This window comes from Peromyscus californicus, unplaced genomic scaffold, assembly GCF_007827085.1.
Source record: "Peromyscus californicus insignis strain IS unplaced genomic scaffold, ASM782708v3 Scaffold_15__1_contigs__length_86483966, whole genome shotgun sequence".
NCBI classification, from domain to species: Eukaryota; Metazoa; Chordata; class Mammalia; order Rodentia; family Cricetidae; genus Peromyscus; species Peromyscus californicus.
This window is the reverse complement of record NW_026294447.1, coordinates 49,123,026-49,148,081: the sequence shown is the minus strand read 5'-3', so window position 1 is coordinate 49,148,081 and position 25,056 is coordinate 49,123,026. Positions and strand designations below refer to the sequence as shown.

General features: G+C 51.9%; 1 protein-coding gene across 6 annotated transcripts in view; it reads left to right on the top strand.

The window, feature by feature from the left end:
• The window catches only part of Ttc7b (tetratricopeptide repeat domain 7B), a 216,825-nt gene extending 210,736 nt beyond the window's left edge, over positions 1 to 6,089 (top strand). For all 6 annotated transcript variants that reach the window (XM_052738772.1, XM_052738769.1, XM_052738767.1 and 3 more), the window contains one exon: positions 5,081 to 6,089. In XM_052738772.1, coding sequence (XP_052594732.1) covers positions 5,081 to 5,302 — 222 coding nt within the window. In that variant the 3' untranslated portion in view covers positions 5,303 to 6,089. The remainder of the gene's footprint in view (positions 1 to 5,080) is intronic.
• The last annotated feature ends 18,967 nt before the right edge of the window (positions 6,090 to 25,056 follow it).

Sequence of the window (25,056 nt, the reverse complement as noted above, 5' to 3'; positions counted from 1 at the left end):
TGGAGCCAGCACCTAGCACTGGACGGGGCTGGTGTCATTTGACATTTTCACTGCTCTTTAAGACAGGCCTGCACCACATCCACTTGTGTCCCAGCACATCTGGACCATCAACCCTGTAGACTGTGTTCGCTTTGATACGGAGGCAGTTGTGAGTTCCAGGATCATGTCGTCAGCATTCCTTTCTTTCTCTTGCTTCGTAGAGGGCTGAGAGTCCATGCTCCTGACCTACCTGTGAGGAGCCGTGGATCCTGGGCTTGTCAGGGAATAGGGAAGCCCAGGACTTTGTTGGGACTTGAGTTCCAGCAGGAAGCGCTAGGCTGACTGAGGTAGAGGAAGCGGGAGGGGCTCAGCAATGTGGCCACTGGCAGCCAGCCTGGCTGAACCACGGAAGGGCTACAGCCAGCGGCAGTGGGAACAGTTAAATACAAAGCTCTGGAGCGAGGCTTCTGGTCTTTGGAGAGGAGAACAGGCAGGGCCTGTGGGATAGTGGTGTTGTGGTTAGAATTGCTCTTCAAGGCCAAGGCAGGGAAAGAAGGCCTCTCAAGGCATGGAAGGGCCTGGGTCACACAGCCAACTCCCAGCTACTCCTGGCCAACCTTTTGCTTATCAAGAACATGCTGTGGTGGTTCCTACAGTGTGACTGATTTCCCAGATGACCTTGGCTCACTGGGGGAGTAAGGAGAGGCCTATCTTTCATTCCTGTGACAAGCCCACACTGGCAGCCCCCATAAGCCTCCAGTTTTAGGAATTCATTCCACAGAACACATTGCTTGGGAAGCTCCAAGGTCACCTGAGAGGGGCAGCCTGTCTCTACCTTAGGAGTCAGGTCCAGGTCTATGAAGGGCCAAAACCTAACCACTAGGGAACCGCAGAGACACCACCACCCCACCATCTACCTGGCACCGAGGGTGTCAATCATTTGCGTCTATCAGGACTCTTCTTGTAGGACTTTAGCAGGGAATGACCTCTGCTCTATACCCTCACAGCAGGCTGCACCATGTTCAGTAGATGCCACAGCAAAACAAAACTCCTAGCCTAGGGACTGGGACCCACTTTAGCAGAGTGAAACCAGTAGCCATTGAGAGAACAGTACCCTCCAAGTCCCCACACTGGGCCACTTTTTGGCTAACAGGACATACCAGCAAGCCCAAGCAATGGAAGGCAAGGAGTCCTCCTGGGCCGTGAATAAATGAGCAGGATGTTCTCAAGCTGCAGGCCACAGCTGTGTTTGGACTAGGAACAATTTCCCAATCATAGCATGCAGAGGAACGATGCAGTCATGAACTAATGATTAGAGAAACAAAGGAAAGACAGTGTGGCTACTTGATGTCACCTGCACACACTGGAGTGTTCTCTCAGAGGACCCACAGAGCCCCTGCCACAGCCACAGCCTCAACCTTGGGTCACCTCTTCAAGCCACAGGAACAGGGAGGACCCAGAGGGCAGACCAGGCATCTTGTTCCCACCTGCAGAGAAGTGAGCAGGGATGCCTTTGTGCCTTCCAAGGTGGCCTTTCCCTTGTCACCTGCCAGAGGCATGCAGTGTGTCTCCTCACCTGAAAGCCATCCAGTACCTTTTTCTCCAGTGTGTTCAGAATTATGACATACTGGGATGCATCTTGAGAGAAGAAATGGGCCCCTCTTGTGACCCCTTCACACTGCTGCTTGTGGCCACCTTCCAGACCCTGTCTGTACCTGTCTCCTGTTGGCTGCTTGGAACGTTCAAAGGAGAGCTAGACAGGTAGCACTTTCTAGAAGGATCAGGCAGGAAGCTCTTAGTATTGATGTTCTGCTTTCCTGCCCTTGGGGTTGGCAAGTGATTATGTTAGGTTGTCATGTTTCTAGAGGAGGTCTGGGTGAGAGAGCTCCATCCTAGACAGGGGGTGGGAGTACTCGCTGTCCCACCACCTGCCGTTGCCCCCCACCATCCAGCTTCACACAAAGAAGTTTGAACAGACCCAGGAGCTAGGAACAGGGATTCTGCAGTGGTCCATTTTCACGCCAGAGGCACAGTACTCTAGAGAAGCCATTTTTGCTCACTTGAAAAGTTGGAGCCACCTGATAGGGTGACAGTTGTCCACAGCTGGAGTTCACTGCCTTTTAGGTAGTGAGAGTGCCCCTCAGCTTAGTACATACTGGGCTTGACCATGCCTTCTGAGACAGCTCTGATGTCCCCTAGGGGATCCAGTCCACATAGGACACTGCTGGTCTTGTGGCAGACATTGGTCAGGCATTTGCTGTCTGCACTGTGTGGTTGTGCTCATCCTTTCAGGAAGGCAAGCCCCAGGGCCGAGTGTCTTTCCCTGTTCCTACCCAGTTCCCTTACTCTCTAAGAGGGGTGGAGAGGAAACCCATGTACACCGGGACCAGCTCTCTGGGATGGCCAAGCTACCTCTGCCGTCACCCTCAGTCCTCATTGCTCCTCCTCCATTTCCTCTTCCTCGTCCTCACCCTCCTCCTTCTCACCCACCAAGACTTCCTGAACCCTGTCCCCCCAGCTAGGGTTCTTCCTCCTGTGACCCCCAGTGGAAGACCTCCACAGGTTCCGTGTTGTCATCCCACTGACCACCAGCTCTTCCCAGCAGGTGACTCGGAAGACAGTGCAACTGTTTAGGTCCCTGCAGGGCACATGTCCTGAGGAGGGGTGAGCTGAAGTTGCCCCATGGGCCTGTGCAAGCACTTACTTCATGGGTGCGCTGAGAGTGAGCACCAGTTGCCCGTTCTCATGGTGCCATCACCTGCATGTGTCTCAGGCCACAGTTAGCACTGTGCCTGCCACTTTTGTCCCTGAGACTTGACCCAATGCTCTTGCCTGGTGGTAAAGTACAATTGTGAGAGTGAGCTAGGCCCACCTTGGGGTAAACAGAAGCTATGTCTAGAAAGAATAAGGCTTATTGGGAGAGTTGGGGTTAGATTTGAGTGATGACTGGTCATGCTGTATTCTTGGGCAGGAAAATTATCCACCATAAAGATGTCAGCTTTTCCATGAACACCTAGAGATTCATTGTAAATACAGTTTGACTCCCACAGGGACTGAACAAAGGATTGTCACATTTGTCTGTAACAGTTCAAGGCAAGATGGTCAGGAAATATTTAAAAGCAAAAGGTAAAGAGGAAAGCCTGTAATCCTACGTATTAAGATATGACTCACGGTTGTGGAAATTCCAACAGCGTGATGCTGATACAGAGGCTAGCTATGTAGCTCATTGGATCATAGTAGATGGCCCCTGTTTCCTGCTCCTGTCTGCTGTATGACAGAGGCAGTGCCCTACTGAGTGAACGGTAGGCAGAATTAGCCATTTTGTATCTTGCACAGCAGCAGAAATCCAGGTCTGTGTGCCAAGGCAAAGTAAACTACTTAAAACTGGATAGGTCACAGCACACACTGAAGAGTGTTAGCCCTGTGGAGGGTTAACTTTCTAAGCTAGGGAGTGACACACCCCCTCCAGATTTATAGCTATGAATGAATTTAAACACCGAGAACTTAGGGGGCTGGGGCATGACTTCACAGTCCTGAGTGCTCATTGCCTTTGCAGAGGACCCAGGTTGGGTTTCCAGCATCCATATAGTGGCTCATAAACAACTGTAAGTTTAGTTCCAGGGATTCTGCGCCTTCTATGGCCTCTGTGGGCTCCTGAACATACATGGTGCACAGAAACTCACACAGGAACACACACATATACACAAAAAGAATAAATGTGGGAGGGGAGCCTTGGTTCAAAGAAGATGATGGTAGCATAGTCTTCTAAAGGGTCCTGAAGAAGGCAGGGGATCCAGCTAATCTCAGTTATTGAAGAAATGCAGCTCTCAACATGGAGGACCATACTGCACTCATCTTAGCACAAATGAAGAGCCGAGATGGAAGGGATGAGGGGTGGTACCTACTGCCCTCCGGACCAGACCAGTGAAGCTGACCCCACAGAAAATGTACAGCAAGCGTGAGAACTCTAATCAGAGTCATGGCCTCTACTTACCACTTTGGAGACATTTACCCTAAAGAGAGACTTTCCAAAAGACAGAAGGCCACTGTGAGGGATGCTGGCGACATTGGACTCCCCGCCCCCTTCATCCTTCACCCAGATCATCCCTCTGTATCTTTTCATAAATAGACCATGAGGATTTCTCAATAAATTCATCTTACTAGAGGTTTTTGGAGGTGTAACAGACTGACAATCTAGTCAAGAGTAGCTGCACATGCCTTTAGAAGGCAGAGGCAGGGGATTGTCACAAATTAGAGGTCAGCATAGTCTACAAAGTAATACTCCTAAAAATACAGAGGAACCCTTTCTGGAAAGATGGCCATGGCTTTGTGACATTCAAGAGTAGAGGTTGGCCATGACCTCAGTGTCTCTCCACATGAAGGAAAGGCTAGTTACATAAGAGTAATGCCATTAGATAAAGAGGCGCTTCCTGACCTGCGCAACTGGGAAACGTGGCTATGGTCAGATGTTTGGGGATCAACACAAACACCCTGACTAAAGCTGAAAGGTGACTCTGCACAGCTGAGCAGGGCTGAGCACTGGACATTAGCATGAGGCACTTGATTAAGGCAAGGACTGGGCAATTTTTTTAAATGTCAAAACTAGTGCTGCCGCAGATGGCAGACATCTCCCATATAGGCTGGTGTCAGCTAGGACACAGCACATCAGCCACACTCGGTCACTGTAGACCTTTCCAATTGGTTGGTTCTGGATAAATTTTCAAGTGACCCATGTAACATTGCTTTTTGTTTAGCTTTTGATTTGGGGGTGGTGTAGTTGTTATTTTGGTTTGATTTTTGTTTTGGAGTGGGGAGGGTTGCTTTGTTTTGACACAGGGTCTCACTGTAGCCCAGATGGCTTCACACTTGCTACCATGCACCTGGCTGAAATTGCCGTGTTTGCAGTTCAAAGGTGAATAGATTTCAGCAGTTTCTTGTGGTCAAGCAATGTCTTAAATCCTTGCCCCTAAGCCCAGGAGTTGGTTAGAACTTGGCTGTGTGCCTGGAGTAGGAGATACATTCCTACATCCAGAGCCCTTACTCAGGAGCCCAGGTAGGTAGGTACCTGGCGCTCCTTGAGTGTCTGACTCTGTCTCCACAGGCTCTGGTCCTTCACCAGCTGGGCCGCTACAGTCTAGCTGAGAAGATCCTCCGGGACGCAGTGCAGGTGAACTCAACAGCCCATGAGGTCTGGAACGGGCTGGGTGAGGTCCTCCAAGCTCAGGGCAACGACGCTGCAGCCACCGAGTGCTTCCTGACGGCCTTGGAGCTGGAGGCCAGCAGCCCTGCTGTTCCCTTCACCGTCATCCCCCGAGTGCTCTGAGAAGGCCACCCACCTCACCTGCCACACAGGCCCAGGATGCTCCAGCCAGGCTGCCAGGGGTCATCCCTCACCCAGTGGACGGATCGGCAGTACCGAGGCCCTGGATGGATGTTTGGCCACAGTGGAATAACCACGCCAACCCTGAATCATCGCTCTCCCCTCTTGCATTCATTCAGTCTTGTTTTTGCCAGATCCATGATCATTTTCTGAATCTACTGATGTCATTCAAAATGGATTATGTGCCATATTCAGTTAGTTGTCACCTGGGTTTGAAGTAAAATGATTACGGACTTAATCAGCGAATGTAGAAGAATCTATTCCAGGTTCAACTTCAGTGGCAGGACAGATTATTTTTATCAGTGCTGTAATGAAAGCAACTGCCCTGTCCTCTGTCCCCTCTGCCATCTCTCCTGCCCCTCCCTTGGCCCAAAACCAAATGTGAATTTTCTGTTTCCCACCCACTCGTCCATGCCAGGACACCAGCCAACAACTCCTCGGTTTTATTGTCAACAGTTGTACCATGTGGTGAATTACTGTTCCTCTGCCGTTCTCCTAGAGCAAAGCTTGAGTCTAAGAATATTTATATTTTACCAATATATGGCTGTTACAAGAGAAGGAAATATGAGTTATTTAAGTTTAACTTTTTTATGTGAATTCAGAGTTTATTTATCGATGGAAATATGTACAAAGAAGCTTCAAATGGAATATTTACCGACATTCCTTATACATGACAGACACTTGGCTAAACAGGAAGATGATGTTAATAAAAAAATGATTTTTAAATGGACCCCTGGCTTTTGTCTTTCACAGAGCTGGCAGACCAGAGACCAGAGATGGCTCATCTGTGGGTGTAAAGCTCTCCCGTTCTGGGGCCTGCTCTGAACAGTCTGCCTGGGCTCAGGCAGACAGCAGTGGAGAATAGCCTCAGGCCTGGGCTGGCTCCTCAGGTCTGAGCTGGGTGAGCTCTTTCCACCTCCCCCTGGCTTCCAGCTCCTCATTGACATCCATCTGTGGGTCCAGGTCCCAGGGGCCCTGGGCTGGCTCCCCTGTTCTCTGACCTGCCACGCCTTTCTCAACTAAGGACGTTCGTTTGCATACTCACTCACTCACTCACTCATTCGTGGATGAGGAAACATGGAAAGGTCAAGACACTCACTTGGGGAACCGCTTGGCTAAAAAGGGCATTGAGATGCAAGCCTGAGACTCTACCTTTGCCAGATGTCAAGGTCTGCCCTGTGGAGAGAGGCTTTGGGGACCGGGCCATGTGTGAGATGCCCTAATTCCAGTAATGCTGACTGTGACCTAGACAAGTCTTGAGGAAAACCAGACAAATGTAGACATAGTAGAGGGTGAGGACAAAGCATGGGCATAGTGAGGGGCCGTGCTGCACCTCAGAGAAAGTACTCAGGGTACTGTTCTTATAAAGCAGCATAAGCTGGAACAAGCCAGTGGATCCCCCAGAAAGAAACCAGAACAGCTGAAGCAAAGGCCAGAGCCCAGAGAACATCCTGCCCTCAGAGCCCCCAGCACAGCCACATTAGGCTGGAGTGGGGACACACTGGCTGAAGGGACCTCCTAAGTGGAACTAGCCATGTGCCCTGCCGCCTCTTTGATGTTCTTCTCATGATGAAGAGTAGTTCCACCATCCGCTGCGTTCTAGATCTCAGCCGGCTTCATTCCTGCCCCTCCCCCAGCCACCTCTCAAGGCCAGGGTGGCGGTTGTTCCGTGGCGCTGCTGACCGTCTTGTGAAGCTGTGTCAGGAGACCATGGCTTCCCGTATAGCTATTCCTACCTCTCCCTCCACCTCCCCTGCTTCCCCGTCTTCTGGCTCCTCTGCCTGCTCCAGCAGTGTCCACACACTTGGCTCCGGTCTTGTCTGGGGACACCAGCAGTTGACAGGATGCACGAGGCCTCAGAGACCCCTGCATCCTGACACACATGCACACAAGAGGGGAGCCAGCCCCTCCACACTGCCTCTGCTCTTGCCAATTTTTCTGCCCCACTGGTCACTCATTTCCTGCGATTCCCACCCACACGTCACTATCACCGGATGGAACCAGGAAAAGGACATCCTGCAGACGTCTCATGCAGACATTGGAGCTTCCAAAAAGCCAGGCTGTGGCCCCCTCTGCAGGGTCTTGCCCTAGGAGACTCCCACCAGCTCTGCGCCTCCCTGGTGATCCCGAATCTGTCCTTCTCAGGGCTTACTGCCAAATGGGGGCAGTTGTCCCTCCCCGACCTGCTTCTGGGTTAAGCCTTGAATCAGCAGGCAGCTATCAGGGTTGTGGGGTACCAGGCAAGGAATACCGAGGATTTCAGCACTATACTGGCTGCCATCCAGATCTTTCAAGCTAGGCCTGCAAGCAGAACTCCTCCAGACACAGGCCTCACTGGGGTTGGAGACAAGAAGGTGGTGGCACTTTCTGAGGTCTGCCCCCTACCCCCGACAAGGAGCCTCAGCTAGCCAGCTGGCTGTCTACCGTCTCCACCATGGTTCCCTATTCCCAATCTGCCATTTGACCCCTAACTTTCCCTGAGAACAATAGGGTTCCCTAGTGGCCACTGGGCAGTGGGTCACACAGATCTGGCTGCTTTTGTCACCTCTCATGGAGAAGGGACCTTCATCTCCAGTCTCTAAGACAGAGGCAGTGACTTCCTCTCAGGACTGCTGGGCATATTCATAGAGACTAGTCCCCACACATCGTGCTTTCCAGACCAAGCCCTGTGAAGGGCTTCCTCCTTTGTACAGGGCTGAAGGTGAGTGTCACTCGGGATAGGCCGAAGGTTCCTCCTGTCTCTGCTGCACAGATGGATTCACAGATGTGGAAGGTAAGATGGAATTGCTGCTCATGGAGACAGAGGCTACCATGAGGGACAAAGTGAAAAAGTAGGATGTGTTTGGCACAGAACCTGGCCCATTCTGTCCACCAGTCTCAAACCTCCTTGCTTTCTTGGCCCCCGAGAGCCTGCTTGGGCTCTGGGTTCTGCTGAGGTCTGGGGAGTGACCTGAGACCCGAATCACAGCTGCCTGAGGCAGAACCCTGAGAGCCAAGGGCTGGGCTATGGCGTTGTCTGGGCTGGGTTTTCACCTGGGTCTGGCCCTCAGCTCTGAGGAGCCTTATGTGAATCACTGAGCCTCTCAGAGTCTCAGTTTCCCCATCTGCCACACGGGGAGAACAGATTCCTGCCAGGATTCAGAGTGGATGCCAGACACAAGCACGTGACTAGCCTCGAGGAACGATCTACAGCGGTGCCTGCTGTACGGTTACCTGCCTGCCCCCGAGCTGAGCCTGGCCCACACACCCATACCCACGCAGCTCCACAGGCCAAGAACAAAAGAGAGTCCAAGGCTCCTCCTTCACAAGCTAACCTTGCCAGGAGGCACACTAGAGAATGAAAAATGGAAAATCACCCCATTAGCAAGAAGTGCCAGGGCGGCCATGTGGTCTTCCCGGGACAGGGTACAGCTCCCTGGTATTCAAGACACTGCCAAGTGCTCATGTGGAAGACCTAGACAAGGCTGATAGAACGGGATTGTAATGGCAACAAAATCCTCCAAGGCACCTGGACCCCACCACACAGGAGTCTCTGCCCCTGGGGTGCCCCTGAAGTGACAGAGGCCAGTGGCTGCACAGAGGCCCCTGAACGATTGTGCTGTCTGTCTTGGTGACCGTTTGTGGTACTGCTGCAAAATGCCACCGACTGTGAAATGTCTACGGAACACAAATGGCCTGGCTCCAGCTGTACAAGTTGTAAAATCCAAGATAGGGTTGAGGTAGAATCTGGAGAGGACCTCCCAGCTGTGCTGTCCCCTGCTGGAGGAGCAAGAAGGGAAGATGGGAGAGAAGGTTCCGTCATCCTGTGAGAACCCAGTCCCGGAACACCAGCATTAACCCACGCATGAGGCTGCCCACCTCTTAACACTGCTCTCATGCAATTAGATTTCTTTCTTTTTATTTATTTACTTATTGGTTTTTCAAGACAGGGCTTCTCTGTGTAGTTTTGGTGCCTGTCCTGGAACTCTCTCTGTAGACCAGGCTGGCCTCGAACTCACGGGGATCTCCCTGCCTCTGCCTCCCGAGTGGTGGAATTAAAGGCGTGCACCACTACTACCAGGCATATGATTAGATTTCTAACACATACATTTGGTAGGTATGTTCAAGTCACAGCACTCCCAATTTGCACATCCTTAACACCACTAATTTCATGCACTTATTCACACAAAGCAATTCACACTAACGTCACACACTTATTCACACAAAGCACACGCTCAAACCCTTTGGGCCAGATGTAGTAACTAGGCAGTTTAATAAATGCCTCTCACCCACAGGCCTCTGAGTAGAAACTTCCAGATGCCAAGTAACCAGCTCTGGAGTGTGTATTTCTGATCAGGGTTCCTTATATGGCACCTGACCTCTCCGGGTGCACATCAGGATGGATTCACATGTATGCTGTACCGTCCTTCCAAAGGACCGCTACAGGAATTAGATGCACTACAAGAGGTAACTCAGTGTCCTCTGCAGGTTACAGATGGGAAACCCGAGGCTCGGAGCCATGAAGTGACTCCTGGAACAGTCTGCATTGCATCCAGAATGCACCTGACCCTGTGACCCATCCACAATCTCCCTGTGGAGATGGGGCAGAAACTACCAGCAATAACCATGTGATAAAATGCCCAGCACCACTGGTCATGAAGAGACTAAATCCAAGCCACAGTGCAATGGCACATCACTCCCACCAGGATGTCTGTTGGAAAATATAGGACGGGCTTGGAGGGCAAGCTCAGTTGCTAAAGGTACACGTTGCCAAGACTGGATAGTCTGAGATCCCTGAGTTTGATTCCTGGGACCTTCCAGGTAGAAGGAGAGAACTCCCACAAGTTGTCTTTGACCTCCACACGTATGCCGTGGACATGGACACATACAAATACGTGCACATAAATAAGAAATCATTTTTAAATTTAAAAAGGATAGCAGCAAGTAGTGGTGAAAAGATGTGCTGAAATTGGGGCCCTCAGCCACTGCTGATGGGGATGTGAAATAGTGCAGCCATTTTGGAAAACAGTTAAGTGGCTTGTTAAAAACTCAAATCCAGGGATCCTAGAATTCCTTTACATTCACCCCACAGGAAAGGAAATACATGTCCATCCAAGGACTGGTACACAGACCTCTAACACTGTGTGTATAACATCCCCAAATAGAAACACTGCAAACGTCTGCCGGCAGATAACCAGTAGTGCTGTGCATTTGGAATGAGATGACGTGTTAGTAAAGGGGTGAGTAGATGCAAAGAAATGGCTGAATCTCAAAATGATGATGCCAGTTAGACCAGTTAGAGAAGCCAGACAGCTAGAGCATGCTATGGGACTCCATCGAGTCAAGACTTTGGGAACTGTGAGCTAACCCACCATCACTGAGACCATATCCAGGGTGGCCTGGGACAGTGAGGCCGTTGAGACAGAAGGGAAAGGAGACCGGGGGTGATGGCTGTGTTGACTGCCTTTATCATGGTGATAACTTTATAGCAGTAGATGTATGTCAACCCATGTTTCACTGGGCACTGCAAATGCATACAGCTTATTTGATGGCAGTCACACCTTTAAAAGTTATATATTTTAAAATTTATTTTTAATTTTGCATATGCACATGTATCTCTGTGTAGGTATGTGCACATGAGTGCAGGTGCCCCCGGAGGCCAGAAGAGGGTGCTAGATCCTCTGGAGCTGGAGTTACTGGTGGTTGTGAGCCACCTGATGTGGCCCCTGAAAATCAAACTACAGTTCTCTCCAAAAACAGTGAGTGCTCTTAACCATTGAGTTCTCTCTCCAGCCCCAAAAGTTATATTTTAAAAACAATAAGGACTGACACAGGGACGGGGTAAAGACATAAAGACGGTTCTCCAACTCCCCACTTGAAAGATGGGCTGATCCCTCATACCTTGTACCCCCAAGAGCCCAGGCCCAGGTGTGGGGACTTTTGTGAGCCCGCCTCTGGCCAGAAGCCCTGAGCCCAGAAACCCCAGGCTGGTCAGCCATAGGCAGGTTACTTGCTGGCCTCCTGTGGGGTCAGATCTGTGCGAGACTCCTCCAAAGGACACAACCCATTTTGGGGAGGGTGTGGGAATCTCCTATTTTCCCTCTCAAAAAAGAAAATACATGATGCTGCATGCACTTGGGATTTCCAACACAATTGACTAAAAATAGCCTGGCCCCTACAGCATGATTCCTTTTTAGGAAGGGTTTCAGCAGCTCCGCCTGTCCTGGCAGCCAGCTCAGGAAGTAGACGTTCAGCCGGATGGTGCTTGGGTCAGGGACCAAGGACGAGGCCATGGGGACCCTTTGCTGGCTCTGGCCACCCAGGTCTCCCAGATTACTGAAAGTCAGACTTCCAGGAGCATAAGGGAGCACTGGCAGCAGCCTCCTCATCCCAGTCTCTCACTGGGCTGGGTCCATGGTCCCATGCATTGCTTCCCAACAGCTAGGGTGCCCTGCACCATTTCTCACTGCCTCAATTTCCCCATCTGGAAGGAAGTCTCCACTCCCTTGTCCTCTTGTCCCCAGAGCTGGCACCATGCCAGTCGGGTGGAGGAGACCGTCAGGCCATGAAATATGTAAAGAGTAGTATCCGTGCGAGGATCATGGAAGTTACTGATGGTGGTAGTCTGAATCCCCTGGGACAAAAAGGACATTTCTAATGAAGGATTGGGGGACACTTCCCTATAGCCAAGCTTTGGTCCTTTCCAGGCAAGCACTGGTCAGCACCATGCTATCCAGCCCAAGGCACAAGACCTAGACAGTGAGATAAATAGATAACAGCATGCAGGCCTGCTCCTTTGCCCATGCCTCTGCAGACACACCCAGGCCCTGTGGAGCACACAGGTGTGGGTAGCAAAGGCCAGGCCTTACCATGTGACCTAGGGAAAATGGTAGGTTCTGATCTAGCAGAGGTCCCGCCAGCCCAGAGCAAAGACCTTTGTCTGTTGCTTCAGTGACCCGCTCGGCCACCAGGTCACCCTGGCAGAGGCCTGGACAGTGATGCCTGTGGGTGAGTTAAGGTACCTTTCCTGCAGTATGCCTGGTGCTCTTCCAGTTCTGAAGGCCCAGTTTGACTCTCCAAGAGTCCATGGGCCAGAAGAGAAAACTGCAACAGCTTTAATTTCAGAATGACTCAGAACCTCTGAATTCTCAAAAATCTGGCCCCAGCTACCTGCTCTGTCCCTTGCTCTCCGGGCCCCAACTCAAGCAGCTAGCTAGAGCCTTTTACCCCTCATGGAGAGCAGGAAAGAGAAACTGGCCTTCTGGCTCTGGAGTTTTTGGAAGAGACGTGGACACATCTGCAAGAATGATCTTAGACCTGTCATTACAAAAAAAAAAAGAAAGAAAGAAAGAAAATCTCCCCATTATCACAGTCATCTTCTACTCAGAGTCAGAGACACTAAGGCAAGTGGCATGGCCTGCCTGAGGACCCATGATGGAGATGTCCAAGTGGAGAGGTCCCCAATCTGTTTAATCCAACAACCTGAGCCTTTCTTACTTCAAAAATTCCCGTTGCAGGGGCTGGAGCTCTTGCGTCATGAGTTCAATCCCCAGAACCCATGTAAAAAAAAAAAAAAAAAAACTAGGTGTGGTGGCATGTGTCTGCAACCCCAGCCCTGGGGAGGCCAAACCAGCAGGACTCCTGGGCTCACCGGCCCAGCAGACTAGCCGCAGGCCCAGTCTAAGACTCTGCCTTAAAAACCAAGGTGGGTGGCTTCTGAAAATCAGGGTCCAAGGTTGACCTCTAGCCTCTGCCTGTATGACACACACATGAATGTACACACAGACAGACAGACGTACGCACAAAAATAGTCTCCAGTGGCATCTTTGACACTTGCTCAGACAAGGTGTCTCAGAAACCATTAGGGAGGGGAGCGTCCTAGGTGGAGCCTCACACACCTGCCTTCCTGTGGACAGTTGAGGAAGGAATACCCCAGCCAGCAATCCCCTTGACCAGGCCCCAGGCTCTGGGACCAAAGGTTTCCTTGGGATGAGACTATGCACTTCTTAAGATAGGGTGATGGCTGCAACATACATATGATCCTGAAAGAGAGAGAGAGAGAGAGAGAGAGAGAGAGAGAGAGAGAGAGATCACTAATATGGGCCCTAATCCACAAAGAGATGAGAACACAGATACTCCCAGAGAGAACCACAGGAGACCTGGGAGGGGAGGAAATCTGCCTGGCCCAAACTTGCCTGGGATTCGAACCTCAGAGATGCAAAGGCACAAGGCTCCCAGCCCTGACAAATCGGTAGACAGCCTACCACAGCTGGGATGACCCCAGCTTTGGGAAGGTCCAGAGACTTTGCCAGGGTGACATGGCTGAGGAGGTGCTACAGGGGACCTTGAATCAAGACACCTGTCTCGCCTGGTGGTGGTGGCACACACCTTTAATCCCAGCACTCGGGAGGCAGAAGCAAGCAGATCTCTCTGAGTTCAAGGTCAGCCTGGTCTACAGAGTAAGTTCCAGGACAGCCAAGGCTTCACAGAGAAACCTGGTCCTCAAAAAACAAAACAGAAGACACCTGTCTCCCACACTGCTTCAGTGAGGTCTCTGGAAAAGAGAGCACAGCTTTGGTGATGTTCCTGACTTATGCCAACCTAGGCCTAGGCTGTAGGCTGGTGCATGCTCTGTGCGCGCGCGCACACACACACACACACACACACACACACACACACACACACACACACACGCTCCAGTTCCACATACTCCCCTACTGGAGCAGAAAGGGAGGGGGCTGAGCTGACTTCCAGCACTCCAGTCCTGCCTCCTCCTCAGTTGCCAGGCCTCCTGCCATGGGCTGCTGTTGCCTTAGCAACCAACACAGGCTCAAAGCCTGAAGCAAAGGCCTAGCTCTTCCATCACCCACACTCCGGTGCCCATGCTGAGTGGGCTCTCTGGTGATAGCTGGTTTCACTGAGGGTGGTATGGAGCCAGCTGTGACTTAAATAAGGACGGGAGGCAGGGTCTTGCCCTGCCCTGCCCCACCTCTCCTCCCCAAGAGTTCCAGTCCAGAGGCAAAAGACCACAGGGACAAGCAGGTGGCAGGCTTCAGTGTGAGGCTCAAGAGGCCAGAGAAGGCCCGCAGCTGGGGGAGAAAGGAGGCCGCAGTCCATGGTAGAGACAGAGCAACCTAGCCCTTTGGTCTCCACCTTGCCCAACCAGAGCGTGGTGTCTAGAGCAGCGGTTCTCAACCTTCCTAATGCTGCGACCCTTTAACACAGTTCCTCATGTTGTGGTGACCCCCAACCATAAAATTACTTCTGTCGGCACTTATAACTGTAATTTTGCTGCTGTTATGAATCATAATGTAAATCTCTGTGTTTCCTGGTGGTTTTAGGTGACCCCTGTGAAAGGGTCGTTTGACCCCCAGGGGGGTTGTGACCCAAAGAGCTGGTCTAGAGGAAGCTGCCCCAGCCACCACTACATGACCTCCAGACTGTGGCCTCTCCTCCGGCAACCTGTAGTCCATTTTTCCGACCAGCTTTAAGCCATGCTGCCTTTCAGATACCTCTGTGGGTCCCTGCGTCATGAACATCCCTCCCCACATGTGCTCTGTGAACACCAGTTCTCCCCTGAGCTCTCAGCCAGCAGGGCCCTGCGTTAATGTGATGCTGAGCCAGGCTGCCACTCCACTGAATGCCGTGCCCCACTGAACACCTGCCCTTGTGCCAAGCACAACACAGAAGAACTCAGCAGCCAGTACTCTTGTGCCCTTTCCCACCAGAGGTGTGGGGGGAGAGCAGAGGACTCTGTCGGCCTCTCTGGTCTTCGTTGTAAGACATGACACCAGAGTCCAGCACCCAGTGCTTCCGTACTGGCTTCACTGGATCTGTGTGTGACCTTGGATCTGCAAATGCCGCCTCTGGGCCCACCCTACTCAACTGTGAGTGAGGGAAATCAAGGCGCTTCACTGTGAAATCAAATCAGATCATGATGAAACCCCGCTCTCCTCCCCCCCCACCCCCACTTCCATCCCCCCCACCCCCGCCGCCACCACCACGCCCTCAGAAAGCGTTATGTTTAGAGCCTGTTTTCTCAGCTAGGCAGTGAAGTGAGGCTTCCTGATGATACTGTCACTGTTGTCTCCTATGGGACAGGCACAGGGAACCACAGAGGACTCAGAAAGAGTCAGAGGTACCAGTTTCTCTGTGTCCTCAGCCCGTCTCTGCTTAGTCTCCTGTCTTACAGAGTGTTGGCTTCAACATACATATGGCCCTGACAGTGGTCCCTCCCCAACATCGGTTAGCTATGGGACACACCGGGCACCGGGGGCTCCATGCCAGTCCTCTGTGGTACCCATCCCAGGAAGGCTATGGTCCCCCAAGGGGCTGGGTGTTTCTCCAGACCTCGGCAGGCATAAATCAAGCTCTGCGCTCTGCTGGTCAGCCTTGGAGCCATCCCCAAACTACCCCTCTCAACACTTTAGCTCCTGACTGCACCTGCCCGGGCCCCCACTCCCACCCTCCCTGCGCTCGCTCCACCCCCGGGAGAGCTAGAGCCTGGAGGGTTGGTGTTTGGCTTTCTCTAGCCAGAGGGATATTTTCCCCTCTTCCTTGGCTGCTCTTTATTTTAATGACTTCTTGGCTCAGGGCCCAGGCTGGATCAAAGCCTCCCTGTAGGGAGGACACTGGGACAAATCAGTGGGGTTTTCTGGGAACAGATGAGAAGATCATGAAGGTGAGTGAAGCCTGGAGCTAGAGGGCTGCTGACAGGGGAGTTGTGGCTGCCTCACACTACAGGAGGGGAAGTGGACTTGAGGATGAGGTTAAAAAAAAAAAGAAGGAAGGGAGGGAGGGAGGGAGGGAGGGAGGGAGGGAGGAAGGAAGGAAGGAAGGAAGGAAGGAAGGAAGGAAGGAAGGAAGGAAGGAAGGAAGAGTCCTGCAGGGTAAGTGAGGATAGCATGTTGGCCAGTGCTGGCCGACCAATGAGCCAAAGTTCCAGTCCAGTGAGCCCTGTCCTTGGGGAAGCCAGGAGGCTCTGTTGTGACGGGAAGAGAGTAAAGCAATGGGATTCTGGGAGCCTGGGACTTGCTTCACCCTTCCTTCCTGCTCATGCAGGTCCCAGCCCAACTCCCTGCATGAGCCCAGCAGGAGAAGCCTAGAGGGTGCCGCATGGCTTGATGGGTATTGATGGCCTCACAGGAGAAGGAGGCCGTTGGGAGAGCAGCTGCACCACAGCTACGCACCTGGGAAGGAAAGAGTCTGCATCCCAGAAAACACCCACCAAAGGTGGGCGCTGCAGCTGGGCAGGGCAGGCCAGGCTGGCTGCTGGAAGGAGGGGGCTCCTGCTGCTGCTGGTGTTTTGGAGAAGGCAGCAGGAGGCAGCCTTGGGGAGCACTGGGTTCTGAGGAATCAGAGGTGCACACGGTGGCCTGTGGAGCCACAAGTCTGGGAGCCTGGGATGCACAAGGTATCTCCACTCTACCAGGGCCTAGGACAGGCACCCTCAAAACATAGTCTTGGGGGTTAGTCTACACACTAGATGGAATAACTGTGTACACACACCCCTGCACATGTACACACACTTCAGGTGCACCCTTGCTCATATACATGTGTTCACACACACATACTTGTACACACACCAGTGCCCCATACACAGATCCTGCCCATATACCTGTGTATGTACCTCTGCATAAATGCACACTCCTTGCACACAGGTTACTGCATGTAGTCTACATTTCTGTACATGTGCCTTACATATACACTCTCACCTTTGCACACACATACCTCTGTGTACACACAGGCCTTTGCATGTATACACATCCTGCACACTCATATGTAAAACCCTGCAGACACAGACACAGCCCTGCATGTGCACCTTTGCATACACACACACACATACACACCCCTTCCCATGGGCCCCTACACACATACCTCTGCATACATATGCACAGACCTGCCTATGTACCATATGCACACACCCTTGTACAAACACGCATTCAACTATGCACACCCATGCACACACACAGCCCTCCAACATACAGAGTCTGGGTGAGGTCACATGGTTTTTGGCACCTTCATGGGATTCTCTGAGTCTCTGTTTCCCCATATGGAGCCAGTGTCTCACCCCCACCTCTGAGGTCTGAGGCCCAGAGTGCTAACTAGCAACTTTGCCATCGTTCTCAGCATACAGTTAAGGAAGCCGCCTTTCATCAAGGCAAAGGGAGTGGCCCACTTGCCTGAGCCAAGTGACACTTCCTGGACTTCAGTGACATTCTGACCCCAGAGGTCCTTGTATGTGTAAATCACAGATCCAGCATTCATCCACATGCGTAAGCAACTTACACACACACACACACACACACACACACACACACACACACATACACGATGGTGGCAGCAGCCACTGTTTCCTGGGGGCCCACTGTGTGCTAGGCACTGCTCCAGGTACTCACAGTGAGCACACCAATCCCAGTGCTCCTCTAGTGTGCAAGTAACAGACTCCAACTAAACCACAAATAGAACACAATTATCCATTTAACAAACCCTGGGCGTAGGTGGTTGCAGGATAATTTGAAAGGTTGGCAAGGTCACTGAGGACCGAATTTTTTTTTTTTCTAGTCTCTCTGTCCATCATCTTCAGGGCCAAGCTGGAGCCATATGGTTGTAGGCTAACTGCTGCCACACCAGACAGTATGTCTGAATTCCATCATAAACAGAGAGTATGGCAACCTAAGAAAACTCTCTTGGCAGGAGAGTTGTCTCCTTCGTGGAGAAGCAGAACCTCCCCACCCCCCACCCCCCATCCCCACCCCGCCTTAGACTTTCCCTTATATTTCATTGCCTGAAATGGTGCCAAATGGCTTCCCTTAGCTGCAAAGGAGTCTGGCAAGCAAAGAAGGCCACAGAGTGGTCATGATAGGGGAAAAAAGGCAACAACGAAGAACTGTCTCCCACTGCACTGAATAAAACCCAATTTGCAGGCTAGGGAGTGGAAAGGAAAGGGTATCAAAATGTCTACCGCTTGTGCTCCTGAGCGCCATCCTCCATCCTTCCTCCAGGGGGCAGTCTGAAGGCAGGGGACACAGAAGGCAGAGAAAGGTAAACTCTGAGGAGGTGCAGGGGACCCTGAATTCCAGTGCAGCTGGGCCTCTAAAGTGGAAATAGCTCTCTGGAAGCAAGGGCTACTCTCCTGGTCTGTACCCATCCCAGGAACATGAATGTTGGTCACACTGTCACTGTCCCCCCGGCCTAGACACCTAGTGCTACAGCCTTTGGTGGCACTGTGACACACCTAGTGACTGCATTCCCTGTGGTCCTCTTCCGTGACCTTCATAAGACATTCTTCTGTGCGTGCTGTGGATGAACGCAGCTGCCACGGCACAGCCTGTGTCCCCTTGTAGAGATGGCAGAGGGGCGTGGGCCCCATTCCTGGGATCTCACAGGGTCTGTAGGAACCCCTCCCAGGCCAGATGAGCAGGAATTCATTTGAGAAGTTCCTTTATGAAGAACGGCCTAGTGATGATTCCTTCTAGAATGAAAATTCAAATGCTTTATCTTTCAGTTACCTAAGCCAGAGTAGAGGCAGCTTGGCTGGCCCTGAGCTTGCTGGTTTGGGTCCAGCATCTCCTCTCTGGGAACAAGCGACAATCTCTCTTTCTGGAGAGGTGTCCCTTCTGTGGTGTGGTTGGAAAGCCCACTGGGGTCTGCCAGTACTCAAGCTGTGAGTCTGCACGTGGCCCTTCTGAGATATACAAGTTTGGGGTCCTTGACTCTGCAGATGCCTGGAGCTTCTTGAGTGCCTGCGTGGACAGCCCCAGCCAGGTAGCTGCAGTCAGTGAAAGCTGGCCTTCCAGACAGCTCTGCACCACACAGGTCATCTGCCTGCATCAAATGGCTTCTGCTTCAAGCTTGGCCCTGCAAACCGAGGGTGGTCCTTCCCTGAGCATGAGAGGCAGGTCCTTTTCAGTCCCCATCCTGGGAGTGCCCTTCTGAGAGAGGGGTTCCATAGAAGTGCATTTGGGTGTAAATGTGCATCCTGGGGTGAGGATGGGACTCAGTTAGAAGAGTACTTGACTAGCATGTACACAACCCTGGGTTCGATACCCAGCACTGAGTAAATTGGGTCCAGTAGTGAACACTGGTATTCCTGGCACTCAGAAAGCAGAGACAGGAAGGTCAGACATTCAGGGTCTTCTTCAGCTACATAGTGAGTTCAAGACTAGCTTGAGCTACATGACACTTCTGTCTTAAAATAGTGTCAAAGATAATTTGCCGCCAAACGAGTGGTGGCGCATGCCTTTGATCCCTGCACTTGGGAGGGAGAGGCAGGCGGATCTCTGTGAATTTGAGGCCAGCCTGGTCTACAGAGTGAGTTTCAGGGCAGCCAAGGCCACACATAGAAAAATCCTGTCATGAAAAAAAACCATATAAATAATAATAATAATATGCCAATCTCTCCAGCAGCTCTGACCTGTGAGAGTGTAGTGCCTGGGGGTGAAGGACATGGGAATGGTGATCTAATGAGAATAAACTTCTTTCCAGTGTATGGAAGGGGTGAGGACAGCTATTAAAGCAAACAAAGGTTTCCCTGAAAAAGTTGGGGCTCCTCACCCATCAGAGCCAAGAGCTGGCAGAGGTAGGCACACTCAGCTCATCCCCCTGGTCCAGGGCCAGCTTTGGGCACTGACAGGGGCTGTGACCACTCTTCCCCCTTCTGCAGCAGGGTGGAGAGGGGTGTGAAGGGTGTGGAGACTGCCCAGGAGAGGGGGCTGATGGTCACAATGATTACTGTAGAGCCAAAGTTCAGACCTAGGGTAATTGTGACTCCCCACCCCAGGAGTCATTTGGCAATAAACGTCTGGTGGCATTTGGAGTTGCTCTGAGGGCGTCTAGCTACCCCTTGGCCTGTCTCGTTGAGAAGACAGGCAAGGGGTTCACCCTGCAGCCCCTTCTCAGATACTCCCCAGGACTGTATCCAATTAGGAGCAACTAAATGCAGCAGGAACCTTGGGAAGAGACCCATCTCGAACCCTGTCGCTTCTGATAAAGTCTGCCCTGTACCTGGCCTGTTGGTCCCCAAGGTGGCAGCCAACTTTTCTACCTGTCCCCTCCCTGTTGTGCACTGTGTTTCGAGTCCAGGACCTTTTCTGTGTCCTCTACTGATGGATGGCATCCTCAGCCTCCTCACCCCACAGCGCTGACTGGATTCCCACTGAGAGTCTCCAGATTACATCCCACCTGCAACCTTGTTCTAGACCCGGAAACAGAGGCCCCAGGTTTCCAGTCAATTCAAATGTGCGTGCGTGCGTGCGTGCGTGCGTGCGTGCGTGCGTGCGTGCGTGCGTGCGTGTGTGTGTGTGTGTGTGTGTGTGTGTGTGTGTGGACGTGCATGCATGTGGAACCCACAGGACAGCTTCAGATGTTCCTCAGGAGTACCATCTGCCTCGTTTTTTGAAACAGGGTCTCATTGTTCTCGGTTCACTGACCACCTCGGGTGTTTGTCCTGCGGATTGAATTCAGGTTTTTATGTTTGCACAGCAAATACTTTACCAACAGAGTTATCGCTCCAGCCTCGTGTTGATCCTTGTAAACAAAAGGAAATAACTTCCGGGAGCTTTTAAAAACAAACAACAAAAAACAATCTACACTTAAAAAAATATATTTATGGCCGGATGTGGTGGCGCACACCTTTAATCCCAGCACTTAGGAAGCAGAGGTAGGCAGACCTCTATGGTTCAAGGCCAGCCTGGTCTACATAGTGAGTTCTGGGGCAGCCAGGGCTACATGGTGAGACTATTTTAAAACAAACAACAGCAAACAAACAAAAACTTTTTAAACAGTTCATAAAGTTTAACAAAGAAATGGAAAGCAGCCTTAAAGTGCTCCATGCAGAGAAGCCTTTTCCACATTCAGGGTCCCCTCCTGGTGCAGCCTGCATGCAGATACCCATCTCACCACCCTGCAGAGATGCACCCCCTCCAAGTGGCTGCTTTTTTACCCATTACCGTGATGTCAGCACAAGCACCCCCTGCTTCCTCTGACGCTGGAAAGCATCCCACTGCATAGACAACCAGAATGGAATTGTTCACTCCTCACGGACATTGACATCACCGCTTGTCATTTGTTTTAAGGACCACACATCCTTCCATGCTGCTCTTTGTCAGCCTGTACTGTTTCCACACCCTGGACTCGGGCTCACTGAAAACCGAAGTGCACAGCTCTTTGATGATATAGCAAGACTGCATTAATCCGACTTGCACTTTGAACAACAATAACCATAAACGGAATAGCTATCTGTATGAAGCCCTTCAGCCCACCCCCACCCCCGACACATCTTCAAGCACTCGGGCATAATCAATTAACAACACCATGACTGGTCCTCTCCCCAGCCTGGGAGGCAGGTGTTGTCACAGCCCCTTTTACAGGCCAACAATAACAAGGTCCCTAATTTATGTTGGAGGTAAGAAGCGCTGGGGGACCCAGCATTCTGTAGATTTACCAGACCCTAGAAGAAGACCCTCAGATGCTTTGCAAATACAACGAAGAAGAAAATCTCACCCGTGTCACTTTCACTGTTATTTACTTATTTCTGCTGTTTCGGGCATGGAATTCGGGACTTCATACACGCTAAGCAAGGTTCCATCGCTGAGCTCCGCCCCAGCCCTTTCCATTCACTTTTGCTGTTGGTCAAGTTAACTCCATTTCCTAGGGTGTGTGGGCCATTCACATTCGTTTTTCTGTTTCATTTTGCTTTTTTTTTTTTTTTTTTTAAGATTTATTTTGTGTAGGAGTGTGAGTGTGGGTGTGGGCATGGAGGTGAAGGTACACACAAAGGTCAGAGGTCAACCTCAGATACCGTCCTCTTATTTTTAGAGACCAGATCTGTCACTGGTTAGGGAGCCTACTGATGAGGTAAGGCTGGCTGACCACAGAGCCACAAGGGTCCTCTTGTTTCTGCCTCCCAGAGCTGGGGTGTCAAGAGTGCACTACCACATCTAGCTTTGCGTAGATACTGGGGATCAAACTCAGGTCCTGCTTGCATGTACACACACACCAGCCAAGCCATCTTCCCGGTTCCTCCTGGGATTTGGCTGTTTTCAACTTTGCATTCATCATTCCAGCAATCCAGAACAGCTAAGTTCAGATGGTGGGCACCTCCCCCTGGTGTATGGGTGCTGCTGGGAATGGGGTACTGGAAACACCCACACACACACACATGCTCAAATGGGCGGAGGGCATTCCTGGTGCTCCAGGGGGGACTCCTATGGAGTTCTTGACTCTTGTCTGTTCATTCTCTCAGCCCAGGTCAGGGCTTACAGAGTTTACCAAGCAAAATCCTTACACAGCTCTTCTCACTTGAGGTCCACATGCCAGGAGATCCACACAGGCTGTGTCTATCCTGATTACATATTGGGGGAGGGGGGCGGGAACTAGACATGCATGGTGAATGTAAGCAATACTGCCTCCTTGGTCTAGATCGCACGCTCCATCTCCAATTGACAAGCCCCTCTCAGGCTCCTCTCTGAGCCTCAGTTTGCTGATCTGAAGAATGGGCCATTTCGTGCCTGTGCAGGATGGTGCCCGAAGACCTGACTGCTCAAACCAAGCACAGAGCAGGCCCTGCACACTGGTCCTGTTCCCACCTGCCAGGCTGCTGCAGGCTATGTCCCCTGCCTCTCAGAGAACTCCCAGCTGGGCTGGGCTGGGGAGGGAGCGCAGGGAACAGAGGCACAAGGGCCCCTTTGTGCCTGTTGCTAGGGCCCGGCTGTATTTGCTCAGCCTGGGTAAACAGGAGGTGCCTGGAGGCCACTCTGTTATGACAACTTAAAGAGCCTTCTCTCTGCTTCCTGAGCTGCTGAGCCCAGGTCGAGCTAGGTGATTCCCCCACGTGAGCGGCTTCCCCAGGGCCCAGAGGCTTTCCCCAGGGCCCGGCAGGGACAGAACAGAACTACATCTGAAAGGTCACTCTGTTTAACCTGAGGTTTAGGTTATGAAACTGAGGCTATAGGGGGTCCCTGGTGCCTAAAAGACGAAGTAAGATAAGTCTGGCGGCCAGGTCCACCTCTGCCCAGAGTAACTTGGAGGTGGAGGCTGGAGGGTTGTCATCTGCCTGTCCCTCATATGCTAAGTCAAATAGTCTCCAGAGTTAGAGACTGAGGGGTGTGCCCAACCTACTTCCTCCCAGCAGGTCCTGGTGCCGGGCCTCGGAGCTGGAGAACCAGCCCAGCGATGCCACTTTCCAAGTTCTTAGTATCTTACTCAACACAGGCCATCGAGATGGAGCTATGTCAGTAAGAAGAAGCCTGGTGACATCGCTTCAGGCCTGCAGTGGACAAACTGACACTCTGAAGTCCCGGGAGCCATAGTTTAGTGGTAGCCACAAGCCAGCTGAAGGACGTGGGGGACACAGGACGGGAACTGATGAGGGGAACCTCTGTGTTAGCAGCAGACATCTCGGCAGTGTGGGACAGAGGCTATAACCTTCTTTGGAAAGCATGTCAAAGGTTACCTTTGAGGTACTTGGCACACCAGAGGCCACTCATAGTCAGCCCAGCCCAGGGTGGCAAGCAGCCAGCATTCCCGTGCGAACTTCAACCAGCGCCCACTCTCGGGCTCCCTTCCTCCACGGGGAGGGCAGGCTATGCCCCAGGCTCTGCCTGTCCGGCTTTGATGACCCAGAGCACTGGGTGGGGGCTCCTCTGGCTCAGAAACGGATTGTTGAGCATGCACAAGATCTAGGCAGGTCCCTCTCCTGGCCAGAGTCCCACCCTCCCCTTCGGCCTTCTGCTGAGAAGACTGGACTCTACAAACAAATGTTCTGTGTACCTTGGCCCAGCCGCATCCCTGCGGGGAATCCTTTGGGGACCTTGCCACAATGTGAATTTCCTCAAAGGTGGGGGTGGACAATCCTGGGGAGGCCTCCTGACCTCAGGGTCACCATGTCTTGGAAAACAGCCCACAGGGCCAAACCCTGGGTTTCTGGGATCTTGGCCCACTGTTCTCTAAGGCACCCAGCTGTGGCTCTCTTTCTGGCAGGGACGTCAGGGGCACATAGGCCCTCTCTTACCTGGGGAAAGCATAGCATAAGGGTGTCACTCCAGTAGAGTCAAGCCAGGTGTCTGTGGGCTCCTGTCTGGTCCTGTTCTAATCCCATCCAAACCTCAGCATGCTGCTCCAGCCATATGGTAGGCAGAAGGCGGGAGAAGGGCCATGTGGATACCAGTCCCCCTCGGCCATGTGTCCCCATTACCACGCCTCCCAGGAGGCCATTGTTGTCCATTTACCATTGAAACTGAAGCTCATGTGGTTCCCAATGGCATGGTGGGGGGCAGGTTGGGCTAACATGTCTGGGAATGAATGTATTCTATACTTCATTCACAGCAGCTGCTGCCTCTGAGAAGACAGCAGATTATCCCACCTTGCTGTCTGCTAACCTTGTGACATTGGGTGTGTAAGCACTCGGAGCCTCCAGGTGGGTAAATAGAACACGCCGTGAGTTGCTGAAAGTGTACCTGTGCTTTCTACACACTGGGAATCGAACCTGGTGGGCCATACTCACTGTGTGAGCTCATCAGATGAAACAAAGTCTGTGTGTGATGGTGATAACAAGAATGACAGACAGTGGGCACACGCCTGAATTCCAGCACTTGGGAAGCAGAAGCAAGAGAATTAGGAATTCACAGCCAGCCTGTCACAGAGCAAGTCCAAGGCTAGCTCAGTCCAAAAAGAAAAAGAAAAAAAGAGAATGACCAAGACTCCAGACTGAAGCTATG